The sequence below is a fragment of the Leguminivora glycinivorella genome, chromosome 19 (genome assembly GCF_023078275.1).
Source record: "Leguminivora glycinivorella isolate SPB_JAAS2020 chromosome 19, LegGlyc_1.1, whole genome shotgun sequence".
NCBI lineage: Eukaryota > Metazoa > Arthropoda > Insecta > Lepidoptera > Tortricidae > Leguminivora > Leguminivora glycinivorella.
In genome coordinates this window covers 9,221,411-9,238,333 of record NC_062989.1, presented here as the reverse complement: position 1 = coordinate 9,238,333, position 16,923 = coordinate 9,221,411, and the positions used below count along the sequence as shown (strand labels likewise).

General features: G+C 34.4%; 1 protein-coding gene across 1 annotated transcript in view; it reads right to left on the bottom strand.

Moving 5' to 3' along the window:
* Positions 1-9,864: 9,864 nt before the first annotated feature.
* Positions 9,865-16,923, bottom strand: part of LOC125236681 (uncoordinated protein 58-like) — a 258,598-nt gene continuing 251,539 nt past the window's right edge. The window contains exons 3-4 of the mRNA XM_048143586.1: positions 12,070-12,853; positions 9,865-10,407 (exon numbers count right to left, since the gene is read on the bottom strand). Coding sequence (XP_047999543.1) covers positions 9,995-10,407; positions 12,070-12,799 — 1,143 coding nt within the window. The 5' untranslated portion in view covers positions 12,800-12,853 and the 3' untranslated portion in view covers positions 9,865-9,994. The remainder of the gene's footprint in view (positions 10,408-12,069; positions 12,854-16,923) is intronic.

The following is a 16,923-nucleotide window of genomic DNA, read 5'->3' as shown; positions in this document are numbered from 1 at the left end:
TTGTTATGTGGGGGTTTTCGGGGGTGAAAAATCGATCTAGCGTAACCTTAGATCCCGGAAAACGCGAATTTTCGAGTTTTCTTGAGTTTTTCTTTCGCGTTTGTAAACATAAAATATGGTCGTTAATTTCGCCGCGCGCGCATCCGCTCCGCTTAGCTCAGTCGCACGAGGTCAGTCTAATGATGGCAGACAAATCGCAGGTGTCAGGGTTTCGAATCCCGGCCAGAAATTAAGTTTTTGTTTTTTGTTTTTTTGTTTTAGTTTTAGAGTTTTTTTTATCTAAAGATGTGATATAATAAAATAGAACCGAGCGAAGCTCGGTCGCCCAGATATTGACATTATTAAATGAACATTATTATACTCAGCCACTAAAGCTCAATTTCAATTTGCCCAGTGTATAAGATCCGACCATTGCAAAATAAAGTACCTATGCTATAAGAGGCAGTTATGAAATAATTTTAGGTAAATTTATATTTATCTTAATGTGATTACGTCTTCGCTTTAACAGCAACCTTCATGCCTTTCAAACAAGATTCAAATTTTAAGGTGAAATATTGCTTCAGGCAGCCTAGCAGAAATGATAATCGTTGACGCAAGGCGCCTATTGAATCGCAGTCTGGCTCAGTCGCGCCAATGGGCCATTTTTAGGGTTCCGTAGTCAACTAGGAACCCTTATAGTTTCGCCATGTCTGTCTGTCCGTCCGTCCGTCCGTCCGCGGATACTCTCAGTAACCGTTAGCACTAGAAAGCTGAAATTTGGTACCAATATGTATATCAATCACGCCAACAAAGTGCAAAAATAAAAAATGGAAAAAAATGTTTTATTAGGGTATCCCCCTACATGTAAAGTGGGGGCTGATATTTTTTTTCATTACAACCCCAACACACGTTTTTTGATAATATTAATATTTTCGGAAATAATCGCTCCTAAAGGAAAAAAAAAGTGCGTCCCCCCCCCCCCCCTCTAACTTTCGAACCATAATTATGTTTAAAAAATATGAAAAAAATCACAAAAGTAGAACTTTATAAAGACTTTCTAGGAAAATTGTTTTGAACTTGATAGGTTCAGTAGTTTTTGAGAAAAATACGGAAAACTACGGAACCCTACACTGAGCGTGGCCCGACACGCTCTTGGCCAGTTTTTTTTTTAAAGTTGTCCACCCCACTTTTGTTTTGGATTAGGAAATTTTTATGTGGATATTTTTATGTGAATCGCGTTCCATAATCGCGATCTCTTTCAATCAAGGAGAAAAAAAAGTGTTCCAAGGTTTTTTCCCCATTCTGTTACCATTTTTTCATACATTTTGTACGGCGGTAACGGAATGGAAGGTTTGAAAAATATAAATGGAAATCTTGGCATATTTTTTTATCTATCAGGATCGAAAGACCTCTCGATTCTGACTATGAATCGCGTAAAAAATACCCATGTTGCAAAAAAGTAGGGTGGACAACTTTAAAAAAAATGGCTCCAATACAGAAGAGCGATAGAGTTAGACGATAACGATATTTTACGTAAGCGTTTGTGTATTTGGCTACGCACCCAGGTATCAAGGTTAGCCAGTTTACAGGCGGTTACACCGCCGAGAAGTTACGAGTGAACTGGTACTTAAACAAAGGTAGTTCGGTTTTCATTATTCACCAGGATTGTGTTCGGTTTAGTAAACATTCCCACAATAACAATAGATATTTGTGATAAACGACTGTTTGGATATAAAGTTATTTGATTCAATCAGCAATAAAAGTTTTGAATGATTCACGGTTAGTTTCACTATACCTTTTGTGATTTAGACTGTGAACTTTTTGTTTTTTTGTAGGGCTCGCGATATTTTGAAACAGTAATAATGCATCGCTTTTCGGTGAAGGAAAACATCTAGTTTAATAAAATCTAGTTTACCCTTCGGGTTGGAAGGTCAGATGGCCGTCGCTTTCGTAAAAAGTAGTGCCTACGCCAAATCTTGGGATTAGTTGTCAAAGCGGACCCCAGGCTCAGCAGCCGTGGCAAATGCCGGGATACCGCAAGAAGGATGATGATGAATTATGCATCGTGGTCTCTGCTAACTGAAGATAGCAGGTGGATGTCAAAGTTTTTGACAATACAACCGTAGCTGTAACCTAGTAAGATACCAGTTTGGCTTCAAGCTCATATCAGTTAAGTCAAAGAGACTAGATTTTGCGGTTGGATATATAGTACATTACATCAGAGGCCGGGAAAATGAGGATTTCCGGCCAAGTGGGTATATACGGATACGGATAGGGATACGAGGCCGGGAATCCGTTTTCACGCCGAGGCATGTATAGTGCTTTTCTCAAACATACAATGAAATAAAAAAAATGCTCTAAAGGACAATATTTTATAAAAAAAGTTACTTTGCAGGCCTAGGCCTGAAAAATAATATGAAATCCCTTTACAGTCCTCTCGAGTTGTTGCGCCCAAAAAGCGATACTTCCCAGCCCATTTTAAGGAACGTAAAGACAATATTTCATTGCATGTTTGAGAAAAGATATTTTTACGAATGGAAACGTTTTAGTTTTGTAAGCTTCAAATTTTTTCACGCACGTTGTCTATTGTAGCATTTTTAGCAAATGTAACAGCAACAGCAAAATAGGTACTAGAAAATCTAGTTTGCCCACATTACATAATCATATAATATACCTTTGATGATGTAGGTGGGTCATTCTAATTTTTAGTGCAGGTTTTTGCACTGCTAAAAATGGGTTTTAAAAATTTTATCATCAGAGATAAATGAAGTAAATTAACTGTTTTTATGCGTAATTATATCCAGACAATTGAAATTAACTGCCAGCAGCGAATTTTGTACATATTTCTTTCTGAAAATGAAGGTTTTGTAGACCAAGGTAGAAAAATCAAACCACTTTGTTACCAATCTAAATATTTTTATTGAGCAGCTTCAGTCACTCATTACAAACAAACAATTAACAAAACGTATTTTAGGAACATAAATCTTTCTCTTCCATAACTATAATAAGAAATTATCATTAATTAAGTCTTATAAATCACATTAAATGACAACTGTGTTACCGTTGTGCACTTTTGTTTACAAAGATTTGACATAAAATGTATATAAGTAAAAATATCTTAACAACGTATTTAACATTGATATTAAAAAATACTATCTTGCATCTGATATATCTGTAATGTAGCTTATTATGCCAATTGTACAACTCAAATTGAAAAACCTATACTTAGAAATAAGGACATAATGGTAACACAGTTGTGCAACAGTAACAAAGTTGTTTCAATAGACAATTCTCTTCTCTACAAAAATAGCTAATCAGTCTCTTAGTTACCACAAAGGTTGAAGATAATAATTTAATCCTACTATTATATCCGTTTTACCAAAATCACAGCACTTATGCAGGTTGGATTACTTAAAAATTAATAAATAATTGCAGTCATTGTTCAAACACTTCCAGAGGATTAGGGAATTCGTAGTATTCGCGTTTCCCTTTAAAAATCTTTTTCGGTGCAGAAACCACTTCAACAATGTTATCATAAGGTTCACAACTAGTGTCTGTTTCGACCGCTTTAAAAAGTTTGCCAGTATCATTTACACCTCTGTAAAACATAAATTGTATGATGTTAAACTAAGTCTTTGACGAGGCGTTTTGTTTTGTGGTACCTGTCTAGAGCCTTTTTTCTTGCTTCCTCATCTTTAACAGGGTCTAATTTTCGCTTGTTTCGGTACCGACGTTGTTTTTCGGCTGGTGTTAGCGACATGATCTTCTGTAAAAGATAAAAACATGGCATTACAGTACTAATTTTACCGTCAGTAATTAAAGTAAGTCAGCAAACAAATGTGAAATTGTTAAAATATAAACCAATATTAGGTCGATACGAAAAAATCAACTTAAATAAAATTAGAAAGAATCAGTGACAGAGTATACTTACAACTGCGTTACCATTTTTACAACTGCGTTACCACAGCGTAACAAAGTGGGCCGGTAACACAGTTGTAAAATAACATGATGCTACCTGATATTTACGAAATGACCATATAATTTGCAAATCCAACAATAGAATACAATTCAGTGACATAAATGCCACGTATCAATAGTTAAAACATAACGTAAAAGTTCTGAAACTTACCATTTCGCCGGGTAACAAAGTGCACACCAAATAAACACACGCGTCTTGATTCACAACATGGCGGCGATTGAGTGGCGGCACGCGGCTTACTGCCATTCCCCTCCACCCCGCTCTTGTAATGCCCAACCTACCCAATCGAGCCGACCAGTGACGGTACAGTGACATCTAACGGTTTTTTTGAGAAAATACCAGTAACATAGTAGTACCGTATTTCACTCCTTCCTTAGGGACAAAACTAAAGTAATTATTTTGAAAAAAAAATAAAGCTTTTAAAAATATATGGGGCCTACATAAAAAACGCAAACATATTAAATAAACTTAATAAATTTTTGAAGCATAGGACTACACTGTAAGAAGAATACTTTTTTTGGTTAAGTTAGTCCGCGTATTGGGTCGGGGACACTTTGCAATACTATGGAAAACAACTATGTTACCATAAAATTCCACTATGTTACCCTAAATTATCTTAAAATAGGCAAAATATTCAAATATAAATGTTAACAGAAGTTAAGGAAATATTACGGAAGTTTCATGTGTTGCGCAATTTTTTTTTATTTCATTAAGAAAATGGCAGATCGACATTTTTTTGTCTGGGGGACACAAAAACCTGCACTAAAAAGTAGAATGACCCAGGTCTGTATGTCTCCATTTTTAGGGTTTCGTAGTCAACTAGGAACCCTTATAGTTTCATGTCTGTCTGTCCGTCCGTCCGCGGATAATCTCAGAGACCGTTAGGACTAGAAAGCTGAAATTTGATACCAATATGTGTATTAATCACGCCGACAAAGTGCAAAAACAAAAAGTGGAAATAGATATTTGTTTTACAAAGGAGAAAAGTTGTTGTTTAACCGCACGTGACAATAGTGATACCCGAGCAAGCGAAAGATTCTAATATTGAACCGCGAGCGTAGCAAGTGGTTCAAAAAGTGGAATCTTGAGCGTTGCGAGTGTTTCAAGGCACGAAGGTTAACAAACTTTGCCACCGAGTGAAACACAAAAGTTTTCACCACACCAACACCAACAAAATACTGACTATAAAACATCAAACTAAATCAAATCCATCAATTTATTAATTCAATATTTATGATTCATTTTCGAATAGCAAGAGAGCCTTTACCAGTTGGTGTGGTGAACAAAATGTTTTATTATGGTAAAACGTAAAGTGGGGAGTAATTTTTTTTTCCATTTCATTAACGTGTGATATTGTTGGATAGGTATTTAAAAATGAATAGGGGTTTACTGAAATCATTTTTTTATAATGCTCATAATTATGTATTATGTGTCCTCTCGGGCCCTCCCCACTAACTTTTGAACCATAAGTTTAAAAAATATGAAAAAAATCACAAAAGAAAATCTTTATAAAAACTTTCTAAGAAAATTATTTTGAACTCGATAGGTTGAACACTTTTTACACTGAGCGTGTCCCGACACGCTCTTGGCCGGTTTTTGGCCTTAAATAGAGATAGTTTCTCTAGAAATGGCCTTATAATATCTGTCACAGCCTAATTTGATTTACGACAGTGAACTTATGATAATGTGTTTATATAATTCTAAGTGTTTAGTGAAGGCTAACCTAGGGCCTTAATAGGGGTACTAAATTATTATGATATACACCGTGTTTTTTTTGTTTTCTGTTAAATTCGACACGTCGTTAGGTTCATTATCAGGAACCAACCTGTATATTACTTTTAGATAAAATCGCAAAAAAAATGTTTCATCATTTTCATACATAATAAATGAATTTATTAGTGTGAGAGACCCTTAGGAATGACATTCAAGTTAGTGTCAAGTGATTGACGGCACATGTCGAAACAAATAACATTAGGAATTGGTAAAGGCTGTCACACACGTGTTCAGTAATTATCTTTTTTTTTTAATAACTCGATAACCGCAATAGTTAAGACGCTACTTTCTTAGAGAAATTAATTGTATTTCATGTAAAGAATCTTCCCTTAAAGTTAACGGAATTCAATAAAAACAGGGTGTATTATATTTATTACTGTACTAAATAACTAATATATATTTAAATCTTTTGCGAAATTTGATTTTGATAACCTTTCTTAGTTTTTTTAATAACTATTATTCAACCGGTAGTAACAAAAAAATGTTTACGTACCCATGCGAAATGGCAGCTTATGGACATGCAGAAAAATATATATATATATATATAATTGGCTTCGAATCGAAAAAAAGATATTGTGAACTTAACATCAACACTGACAACTACAAATGAACTCAGCTATATCTGGATAAAGTTGTCACTATTATATGTATTTATTTACTCATAATTCCGTTTCTCTTTTGTCATTTATATTGAAATTGGAAACTGAATACTGATTGAAAACGAATTTCAAAAGCTATATTTTCAACTGAGAGATATTTATTGTTTCAATTCACGTTTGACGGCGTGCGTCAAATAAATATAGCCCTCGAGGAGAACATTACGAAAAAAGGCTTTATATATTTTGAGTTAAGAGTAGGTAATCCATTTGGAAAGCGTGTGAAAAAATGTTCTTTTCAAATCACACGTTTAAAATCAATCTAATAATTATGATTGGCGAGTGTAATATACAAAATAAGTCAACTGAATTGACACAGTGTAACTCGAGGAACCCGAAATAATTTTAACCACGCATTTCTGATGTAATAAGGAAAAAATTATGTATAATATATTTTCACCTTAAAAGTAAATGTTATCCATAAACCTAGCACCTAAAATTGAATTTTGATAATCTATTTCTTGAAACCTACTTTTTACATTGTGTTGCTTGGCTTTTTAATATCAGTATTTTATCGATAAGGATAGTTAGATAATGCCCCAATACCATCAAAGAATCTTTTTGTACTTACTAAGAAATAATAAAATGAGTTCAAACTCCAGAATTAAGCGAAATTAGAAAAATGTTTCTACAACGTTTTAGCCTCGAAATGTGTATTAAAGCAGAGCTTAAAATTCCCAGACTTATTTTAAAAATGTCAAAATCGTTATCCTGATTTAACAAAGCTTTCGCTACGCGGGACTTCTACTTCTGGGCAGTTTTCCGTTGCAGCATTTTTTAAATGACTTATTACAGGACACTCTAACACACACTCAAGAAGGCTCGTGTTGTGTTGTGGGTCGTAGGACAACCATGTATCACGATTGGCCACCAAGATTTATATAGTCAATGCTACCAAGAGAAGTATATACCTATGGAAAACCTAAGCATTTAGTAATACTAGTTTACACTGTTCCAAAAAGTCATCAAATTACTTACCTACTTAACTGACTCCTGACTGACTCCTGTGTCATTGTGGCCTTGAGACGGATCGATGCTTTCGCGTTGTCCATCAAACGTTGGGTTTCGTCACTTTCGTCTTAATATCTATACACAGATCATTCACTAATCCAGTCCATACATAGAAAGAATACAGAATATTGCTGGACCTAATGGACTTTTGGCGTTTTCGTGAAATCATTTTCAATTTCCAGTAAAAACTGTCATTCAGTTTGAGATATATCTTTGAAGTCATATTGACAGGCAGATGACATTTTACGAGTAACACTTTTTTTTATTCTTAGCAAAAGTTTGGTTTAAGGATTACAAACCTTTGAGGTCAAATTGATAACATTTATTAACAGTTCTGGATCTTACTTAAAGCCTAACCAGAAATATATGACTACGCGCCATGTTGCGGAATTTTTTCATACTAAACTGAACTGTCATCCATCAGAATAACAGCGCCCTCTTGAGAATAGTCATATATTTCTGATCAGGCTTTAACTAAAATGTATTCCAAGTGGCAATAATAATTATACCTATGCATTCAATATCTACCCTAACAAGTGTATTTTATACCAAAAACTACTCAGTTATATTAGATTATTATCAAAGATAACTGAAATGCCTAACAATCATAAGAACCAAGAAAACAATGTTCAAGTAAGTATGATTACAGAATAGATTAATAATTGTCTCTACTTTAAGATAGTCGCAACTCACAAATTTATTTCATAAGGCATTAAATGCCTAAATTGAAGAATAAAGAATTTCATTTCATTTAATTTCATTTCAAAACGTAATGTTTTATCGTAAGATTGATCTACCTTTCCTGAGACCTTTTACTTTTTACAAATACATTGAGCCCTTAGCTAGCAATAGCTAAGATATATACAAATACCTGCGTAGACACACTGGCACCATCCCGCCTCCATCGGATGAACGGAGCGGCGGAAAGTGCCGTGAAACATGTTAAGCCACGGTATAAAGTACATTACGTAACCATAAAACAAAATTAGAAACTATTTATTCATTTCCTAAGCGGACCTTTACTTGTTCTGTTAATCACAAAACTGGCTTTTGATTAACACTATACCAAAATTATGCATTCAACATTTTAATGCGGCATTACGTCGAATCTCTCGAAGCCACACAAAGGCTGTTTGGGGAGATGCGTCTGAATAGCGTTGGTTTGACGTCAGACAAATGGAAATGCCATTCATCAACTTTCTTTGCATAGATAGAAGCCTCGTCAGTCATTTCTGTTAACTTTTCGGAGTATATTTTTTTCGTTGAATAAAAAAGCTCGAAATTTAACGATCCATCGCTTGGAGGAAAATATATATTGAAGTGTTTTTGATATGAAATTAGAAGTTAGTTGTCATTTTTTTCGATGCTATGTTTATGAAAGGTAGCGAAAGATTATCTCAGGGTAAAATGATTGTACTTAATCATTGGATACTAATTCTTCGTCAAAAATTTTATTTCCATCTGTAAATTATAAATATCCAAGATTTTCTATAAGTGATACTGATAAATCTCCACTTTTTAATTTTCTTTATCTACTCTGATAATTTGAGGATGGAAATAGAAATATACAATAAAATGCAAACACATGTGTTTATATCTTTTTTATTAAATCATCATTTTTACAAAGAAATTATTCACATGAAAATTGATACAGATATAGTTTGATATTACTTATAATATTTGACAAGGGTAGAGATAAAAGATGTTACACATCGTTTTACTACAGTCAGTAATTACAATATGTACAAGATTTACATTTTATACAAGACTTATTATTTAAATTCATCTTATTAAATAAACTAAAACTTGACAATTATATTTACAATTTAGTTTCATATTCTTGAGAGATCGTTTTTAAAAACGAAACAACCGAAGTTCGAATCTAAAATACACAATAACTTACGATAATACTAATATCTTCACGATTATGTATCATTCACATGATCTAGCATTTCTGGTAGTACATTGTAAGCTACCATATTACCAAAACCACCTTTAGGCTCCTTTTTAGTGACTATAGCAATGATTTCCTCTTCAGGTGGCGGTGGTGGTAATTCAACATTATCTATAACCGCAGCTGCTGGTATATCATCTACACTAAGAACTACTTCCCTATTGTCGATTTCAATTCTATTACGTTCTACTACAGAATTATCCTCCATTATACTATACAAATTCTCGGACTTCCCCTTACTATACATATGTCAGGAGCTCATGTAAAACGGATCATTTAAATTAACTTCATCATTGACTGTATTGCTTTTCTGAGACCACTGTTTTTGTTGATGTTTTATCCTGTATATAATTTCATCATGTATAACCCCGAAACACATTGCAGTCAAAGCAAGACCGGTCAGTGTGTAAGCTGAACAGAACCACAATGTGGTTGTATTTATCGAATAGTAACGTACACCATGGATGGTAGTATAGTTCATACCAGGAAAGATGTTTCCAAAACCTATAGTACTCAAAGCCATGAAACAGAAATAGAATCCGTCTACGATTCCCATATGGTCTAACTTGAAAAGAACAATAGCCCCGACAGAGATATAAATGAATATCGCGGTTAAACATAATAATACTGGTGCTAGAATACTTAAACCATGCATAGACAGTTTAGAGTCAGTATCAGGCCAACTGATGACATCGTCCTTAGCTGTACTGGTGGTAGGTCTTTCTGAAACTGATGAGTCTTTTGACTATCAGCTTTTAGAACGTAGCATTCTTCTGTGGGAGTTTTGCTAGTATTCTGACTGTTGAGTTCTTCTTGTTGTCTTTTTAGTTTCATTCTTCTTTCCTTCTCGGCCATTCTTCTTTCGTCGTAGCAGCAGTAGCCGCAGTTAGAGCAGAGACAGCAGCAGAGTGCTCTGCTGAAGACGCTTCGGGCCATCTTTGAGAGCAATGAACCCACATTGGACAGGTAGACCAGGGTGAGAGGTATGCCGATCAAAGCATATATCACGGTGACTCCTTTGCCCAGTATGGTTCTTGGAGCGATGTTGCCGTATCCTGTAAAGACAGAAGACATATTTAATTTTAGTATTTATTATATAGAGGTAAAAGTGGGCAACATTGTTATTTTAAACTATACCTCTATTAGAGTAGGATACGGATCATTTACAGCCTGATATAATTGTGTATTGCGATGCTAAAACTTGGTCTACGTGAAATGATGAAGATTGTTAATGCAGATTATCAATTTTCCTTTCCCGTTTCTTAAACTTTCTCCATAAATTCTCATCTTAATCTTTTTGACCGTTTAAGCGTGAAGAGGTAACTAGAGTATAGACTGGTTCTTTTTTTTCTTTTTTGATATATAGAAATAAATTTAATATTCAGTATTATTTAGCAATAATATAGGCATATGTCAATGTTAATGTATTTATTAGAGCCAATTGAAAAATCCTTGAAAAATAAGAACTTAGGTATAAGTAAATAAAATGTTTTTTTTTTTTAATATAAGGAAACACACTGCGGATAAATGAAAAAAAAAAAACTAAAATATTACGAAGCCTCAGATGACGCAACTGGTGAAGTGGTGACCGACTAGCAGTTTTCTCGCACTCTCTGGACACAATAAGGAATGCGATACAATGAGGAAAACCGCGTTAGCTTCCTTAGTATACTACTTACCTCAAGGCCCTATTCTAGATTAATTTAAGCTATTTTTAACCCCCGACGCAAAAACGACGTGGTGTTATAAGTTTGACGTGTATGTCTGTCTGTTTGTTTGTCTGTCTGCCTGTCTGTTTGTTTGTCTGTCTGTCTGTCTGTCTGTCTGTCTGTCTGTCTGTCTGTCTGTCTGTCTGTCTGTCTGTCTGTCTGTCTGCCTGTCTGTTTGTCTGTCTGTCTGTCTGTCTGTCTGTCTGTCTGTTTGTCTGTCTGTCAGTGACATCGTGGCTCCCGAAAGGATGACCCGATTTAGATTTAGTTGTTTGTGTTTGAAAGCTAAGTTAGTCATGTTTTTCATTGTTCTTAGCCATGTTTTATGAAAATCGGTCCACTACGTAGGGTTTTTTTTTTTCAAAATTTTAATTTTAGGGTTAGGTCATAATGTATTAAATCGCTGTCTTATGTATTTTTTCTTATGTAAATATAAAGTATGTTTTGAAATTTTATACCTAACGCAGAAGTTTACTAATTATAACTGAAATAAAAGTATTATAAGCACGTGTGCTCTAATTATAGCTTTCCGGAACATCAGGAGTTTCTGAAGTTAGGTGCACGAGCAAAAGTTTTAATCAACATAATCAAATTGAAATCTGATATAGTAGAACCTCAGAAATATTAAGTGTGTGTGATGACACAGAAGTTTAATAAATGAAAACGTAAAAAAGATTTAAAAATATAACTTATCATTTGATGGTTGGGTATTACAAAAGGTATGATTTTTTTAAATTTAATATATTATGTGTAATTATATACAATAATTTATATTGTAAGTAAAATATGGATCGCGGCAGCGTGTATTTGGTCCGGCAACCTGAGACAAATATGCCAAGTGTAAAACGGATGAAAAAGAACCTCTTTTTTCATCATTTTGGCGTTTCACCTTGTCCGCCAAAATGTTAATAAAACGAGGTCCTTTTTCGTACATTTTTGATCAATCGTGAGAACCTTAACCAGTTAGTTTACGTAGTGAAAATAGAATATATTAGGTTGAGTACTTACCAATGGTAGTTAGCACAGTAAGTGAGTAGAAAAACGCCAACGCCAGATTCCATTCATGTTCTTCATAATGGTTAGCAAGCTCGCTACCCCCAAATTCTCCCAGCGCCATCTCTCTGTAACTGACTCCATATTGTGACGCCATCTCTGTCGTCACCCGCTGAACTAGCTCGTTTTGAAACTTCAAAATCTCTTGTGCTGCTAATCGTGTCCAATTCTCTCTATACAAAATATTCAGGGACACCGTTATTTCCCAAATATTTTCTACCGCTCTGCTTCTTGCTTCCCAAAAATAATTAGCAGACACCGTCAAATTGCTAAAGTTATTTTCTTCATCAGTATCTTTCTTTTCTGTATTATTATTTTCTTTATGACTTAGCTTTTGTCTATCAGGTAGTATACGAGGTCTCGCTGGCATTTCTGCCCCACCCTCTATAGCTAAGAATATAAACGAACCTAAGAAAATGTATGCTAATAGTACTGCAAATATCACAAAATTTGTAAATGATCCGATTAAGAACTGTTTTCTTCTGTACTTTGTGGTTTTGAAACAGAAACAGCATACAACTTTTTGGCGGGAACTTTGCGCTCTTTTCTTGCTATTAGATACCATTGAGTCTGCATCTTGGCATCTGTCCAAAGGTATACCTCCATTGAGCGAAGGCTTGGCTAAAGTATACTGTTCAAATCGGTTGATTGCTTCTTTATCCAGCACTATATGATCTATATCCATGTTGGCGTTATCTTTTACCTTCGCTTAGTAACGTCATTCTTCAGCCCGTTATATCTGAAACAATGAAAAATCGGTTGTTAGTATAATGACTATATTTTTTCCGCGCACCGGTAAGTGGAGAGTCATTTTTCAAAGTGCTTTTAGGTGTAGCTAACGGAATTAGATGACGAATGACTGCCTTTACCTAGTATGATTAATGATAGAAGATGTCTTGCATGGAATGCATTATTCAATCCTGTTCCAGCAAATATTATACTTATACTATTTTTCACTTTAGATGAGTTCGGTGACACTTCCAAAAATTACGCATACATTTTTCGCAAAATATTTTTGAAAAATAATTTATACTTTGACGAAAAATAATAAAAAATACTTGGGATATATTGCATTATTAGTGCTTATTAAATAGATTCCATAAAATACAAGAGAAAATTATGTTACTTTTAAAAAACAATGTATAAAACGGAACATCCACTCTTAGTATATATTTTCCTTCATATATTTTTCTTTACTCAAAAATATAATTCAATTAGCAAGAATATTTAGCTACTTAACATAATATGCGTAATTCAGAATTTTTGGAAGTATCACCGAACTCATATAAGGTGAAAAATAGTATAGTATTTTTTTAGTGACTACCTACTTGTTCATATATTATTGAAGTTACGAAACGTTTATTTCTATGTAAATAAAGAGATCGAGATTCGATGAATAAGACTTTGTGTATTGCGTATTAATAAAAAATATTCACGTAATATTTAGCATAATACCTACTTATCTGCTTTTCCGAATCTACGAGTATACGTTCTGAATATTATCTATTTCCATGGTTTTTGTATAGGGTGCATTGGGGTAATTTCGCAAGTAGGTAGTCTATTTCGAAAGTCACGTAAACATTACCATTATATCCATCATATCAAGATTCCCCTTTCGAAATTACCCGATCATTTCTTTACTTCGAAATTACCCCAAAGCACATAATTATTGCGTAGTTTATTGTGTAAATAAATAAAACTTACAAACGTTATTAAGTAATATTTACCAACAAAACAATAAGATATTAAAAGTGACTGAGCTAATGAAAATTCCCTAATACTTGTTTTAAACTGTCCCAGTTTAGAATTTATAATCGTGATAAAATTTTTAGCATTTCTGTAGTGCAATTTCGAATACATGCATCAAATTTTAAGGAATTTTATTTTAATACTCTCAATTTTATTATGGAATCTCCATACTTTCAATGATGAGGCGTTCATTTGGTAAGTAGATAATTATAATAATTTATCTGTATAAATTATTACCTGTTATTTCATTATCGGTATTTTTTTGCAATTAATTATAGTAAGGTAAAAGTTATTCAATGTTAAAGAAGAATTCGTTAAGTAACTATTATTATTTATTTATTTATTTATTTATTTTAAACATAGATCAAGCAAACTTATCTACTTAGCGTGTCAAATGAACTCAGTAAAATCCACTGAGTCCGTCTTTAATCTCAGCTTGCAGCTTTCAGGCGTCAATTTTTGTAATTTGAAGTCAAGAAAAACATTAAAAATGCCTCGTTACGTGATATTTAATTGCAACAACACAAAACCTATGACCACTCAAGGGCCTGAGACATATTCAAAATCACAGGCAAGTAACAGCTTCAGTACAAAATCTGACACGCTCGGCTGCCATACAAATAGATGAACTTGTTTTTTCTACTTATCTAAATCTCAATCTGTGGTTTAAAATATCTAAAACGATTAGGTACTTATTGTTTTCAAAAAGAACCATCGTATAATATAACAAGAAATTTCATCATTCACATAACGTCACTACTTTAAAAAATGTCGTATCTCACGCTGTTCCTCAAAGTTAAAACGCAGTAAGTCTATATGCATTCCATACATACTTACTACAATTTTATTTTCATTAACAGACGAAGATACAAGTTTTTTTAAAAGTAGTGACGATATCATATAATACCATAACCGAATCACGCTTTTTCCAATGGAATTTTTTCCGTCTTCAGTCATGCCTGACACATATCAATATTTGACGTTATGAATAAATACATTTGTATACAATAAGGATTGGGTTTTGTGATATTGGAATTATTTCTTATCTTTATTGAAGTCAAAGGTAAGTCTTTCTATAGATATATGTACGTATAGTTATCTAGACAGTAAACATGAAAAAAATATCATTAAGTAATAACTGTAATAAGCAAAATAAGGCTAAAGGTAATAAGCTTAAAACTAAATACAAAGTATTGATGTTCAATATACCGTGAAAGAAAACAATATACGTTTTTATTAAGGCCTGAACTGATACTCACATCTAGAAGCTATTTTTTTTGAGCTAAAACTAACCGTTTAGTTCTGATCTAAAAAGTTGTGAAATCGCTTCATTTAGTCACGCGCATACTAGCAAATAACTAAATTTGGAACAGATAGGTATTTTAAGATACCTACAGTTCTTGAATAACGGAACAAGGACGAACAAACGATTTAAAAAAATTAAAATGTTCTTTAGATAACGCTTATTTATATTTTGAATTACGATTTCCATCAGACACGGTCAGATGTAATATAGTTGATATTGCTCTCTCAGACATTCAATTATGCAGAAATGGGGGCTATAACTTCAGCAATTTCGCCGCTATTATGGCTTCGCCCGTGTTACCTGCCTGTATACCTGACACTGCTACATAGTTACTTGACTTTGAGTAAATGATGACTTAGGCTATCCGCCGGACAGAACCCTCATCTGGCTTGCGCATTCCTATCAATAGTTAGGTTTATAGTTTAGTCGGAAATTTAGTGGTTGAATATAGATTATTCTGCGAAACTTTTTCTATTGATCTAACCCCCGAATCTGGAACAAATTACTCAATCATTTATAAGATATCAAGTCCAGGCTGCCAAAGACTACAAAAATTATTACATTATAGTCATTTTTTTGAGGCCCGTAGCCAAATAGCTTTTCTGCGACGCGAAACGAAATCGAAACGCTGCAGAAAGGTAGTGGATATGTCGCGCCAATACGCAAGAGCGATAGAGATAGATAGCTACGAAAGAGATATTATCGTGAGCGTTTCGTGAGCGTTTGTGCTTTCGGCTACGCACACTGGCCTCAATCTATAATATACTCGACTTGAGCCTCTCAAGACACTTACTATAGGGGCCACCAGTTAAAGGGTACATTTCCACCAGAGATGCGCTACGTGGGTGTCTTTGATATCCACCAATCACGTTCATGATTCTACATAGCATAACGCTGGTGGGAATCGGTTAAGCTGATTGGCGGATATCAAACACATCCACATAGCGTATCTCTGGTGGAAAGGTACCCTTTAACTGGTGGCCCTTATAGTAAGTGTCTTGAGAGGCTCAAGTCGAGTAAATTATAGATTGAGGCCAGTGTGCGTAGCCGAAAGCACAAGCGCTCACGAAACGCTCACGATAATATCTCTTTCAAGCTCCAACTTCCCCGCCAGCACGCCTCACGAGTGACGCTTCGGGCCTTCGACCTTATGCAGAGCTCGGCCTTCGGCCTTCACCCTTCTCGACATGTCACAATATTACATATCCACACTATTTTTACCTCAAAGATTTCTTCGGTAACATTTTTTATCATCGATATTGAACGGTAGCCGATCAGTTTGAATTATTCATTTGATCCCACGGTGTGTTTTATATGGATCCCTTTACTGTACGAATGAGCCGTTCTGATGCTACTTAAGTCTTTGAGCTTTAGAAGTTTTGAACTTGAATCCATACTAATATTATAAATGGGAAAGTGTGTGTGTCTGTTTGTTTGTCCGTCTTTCACGGCAAAACGCAGTGACGAATTGACGTGATTTTTTAAGTGGAGATAGTTCAAGGTATGGAGAGTGACATAGGCTACTTTTTGTCTCTTTATAACACTCCACTTCCCTAAAATGCGGGGTGGAATTTTATATGGAGCATGCCGAATTTTTGGATTTAACGCGAGCGAAGCCGCGGGCAGAAGCTAGTAAGTTCATATATACGGAATCGAATGGAAAAATCGTCGCTTTCTAAAAAAAGTTTTAGGCAAACGAGCAGACATGTCACTATGGTAAACGATCACATCAGTCGATCATGGACATCAGAAAC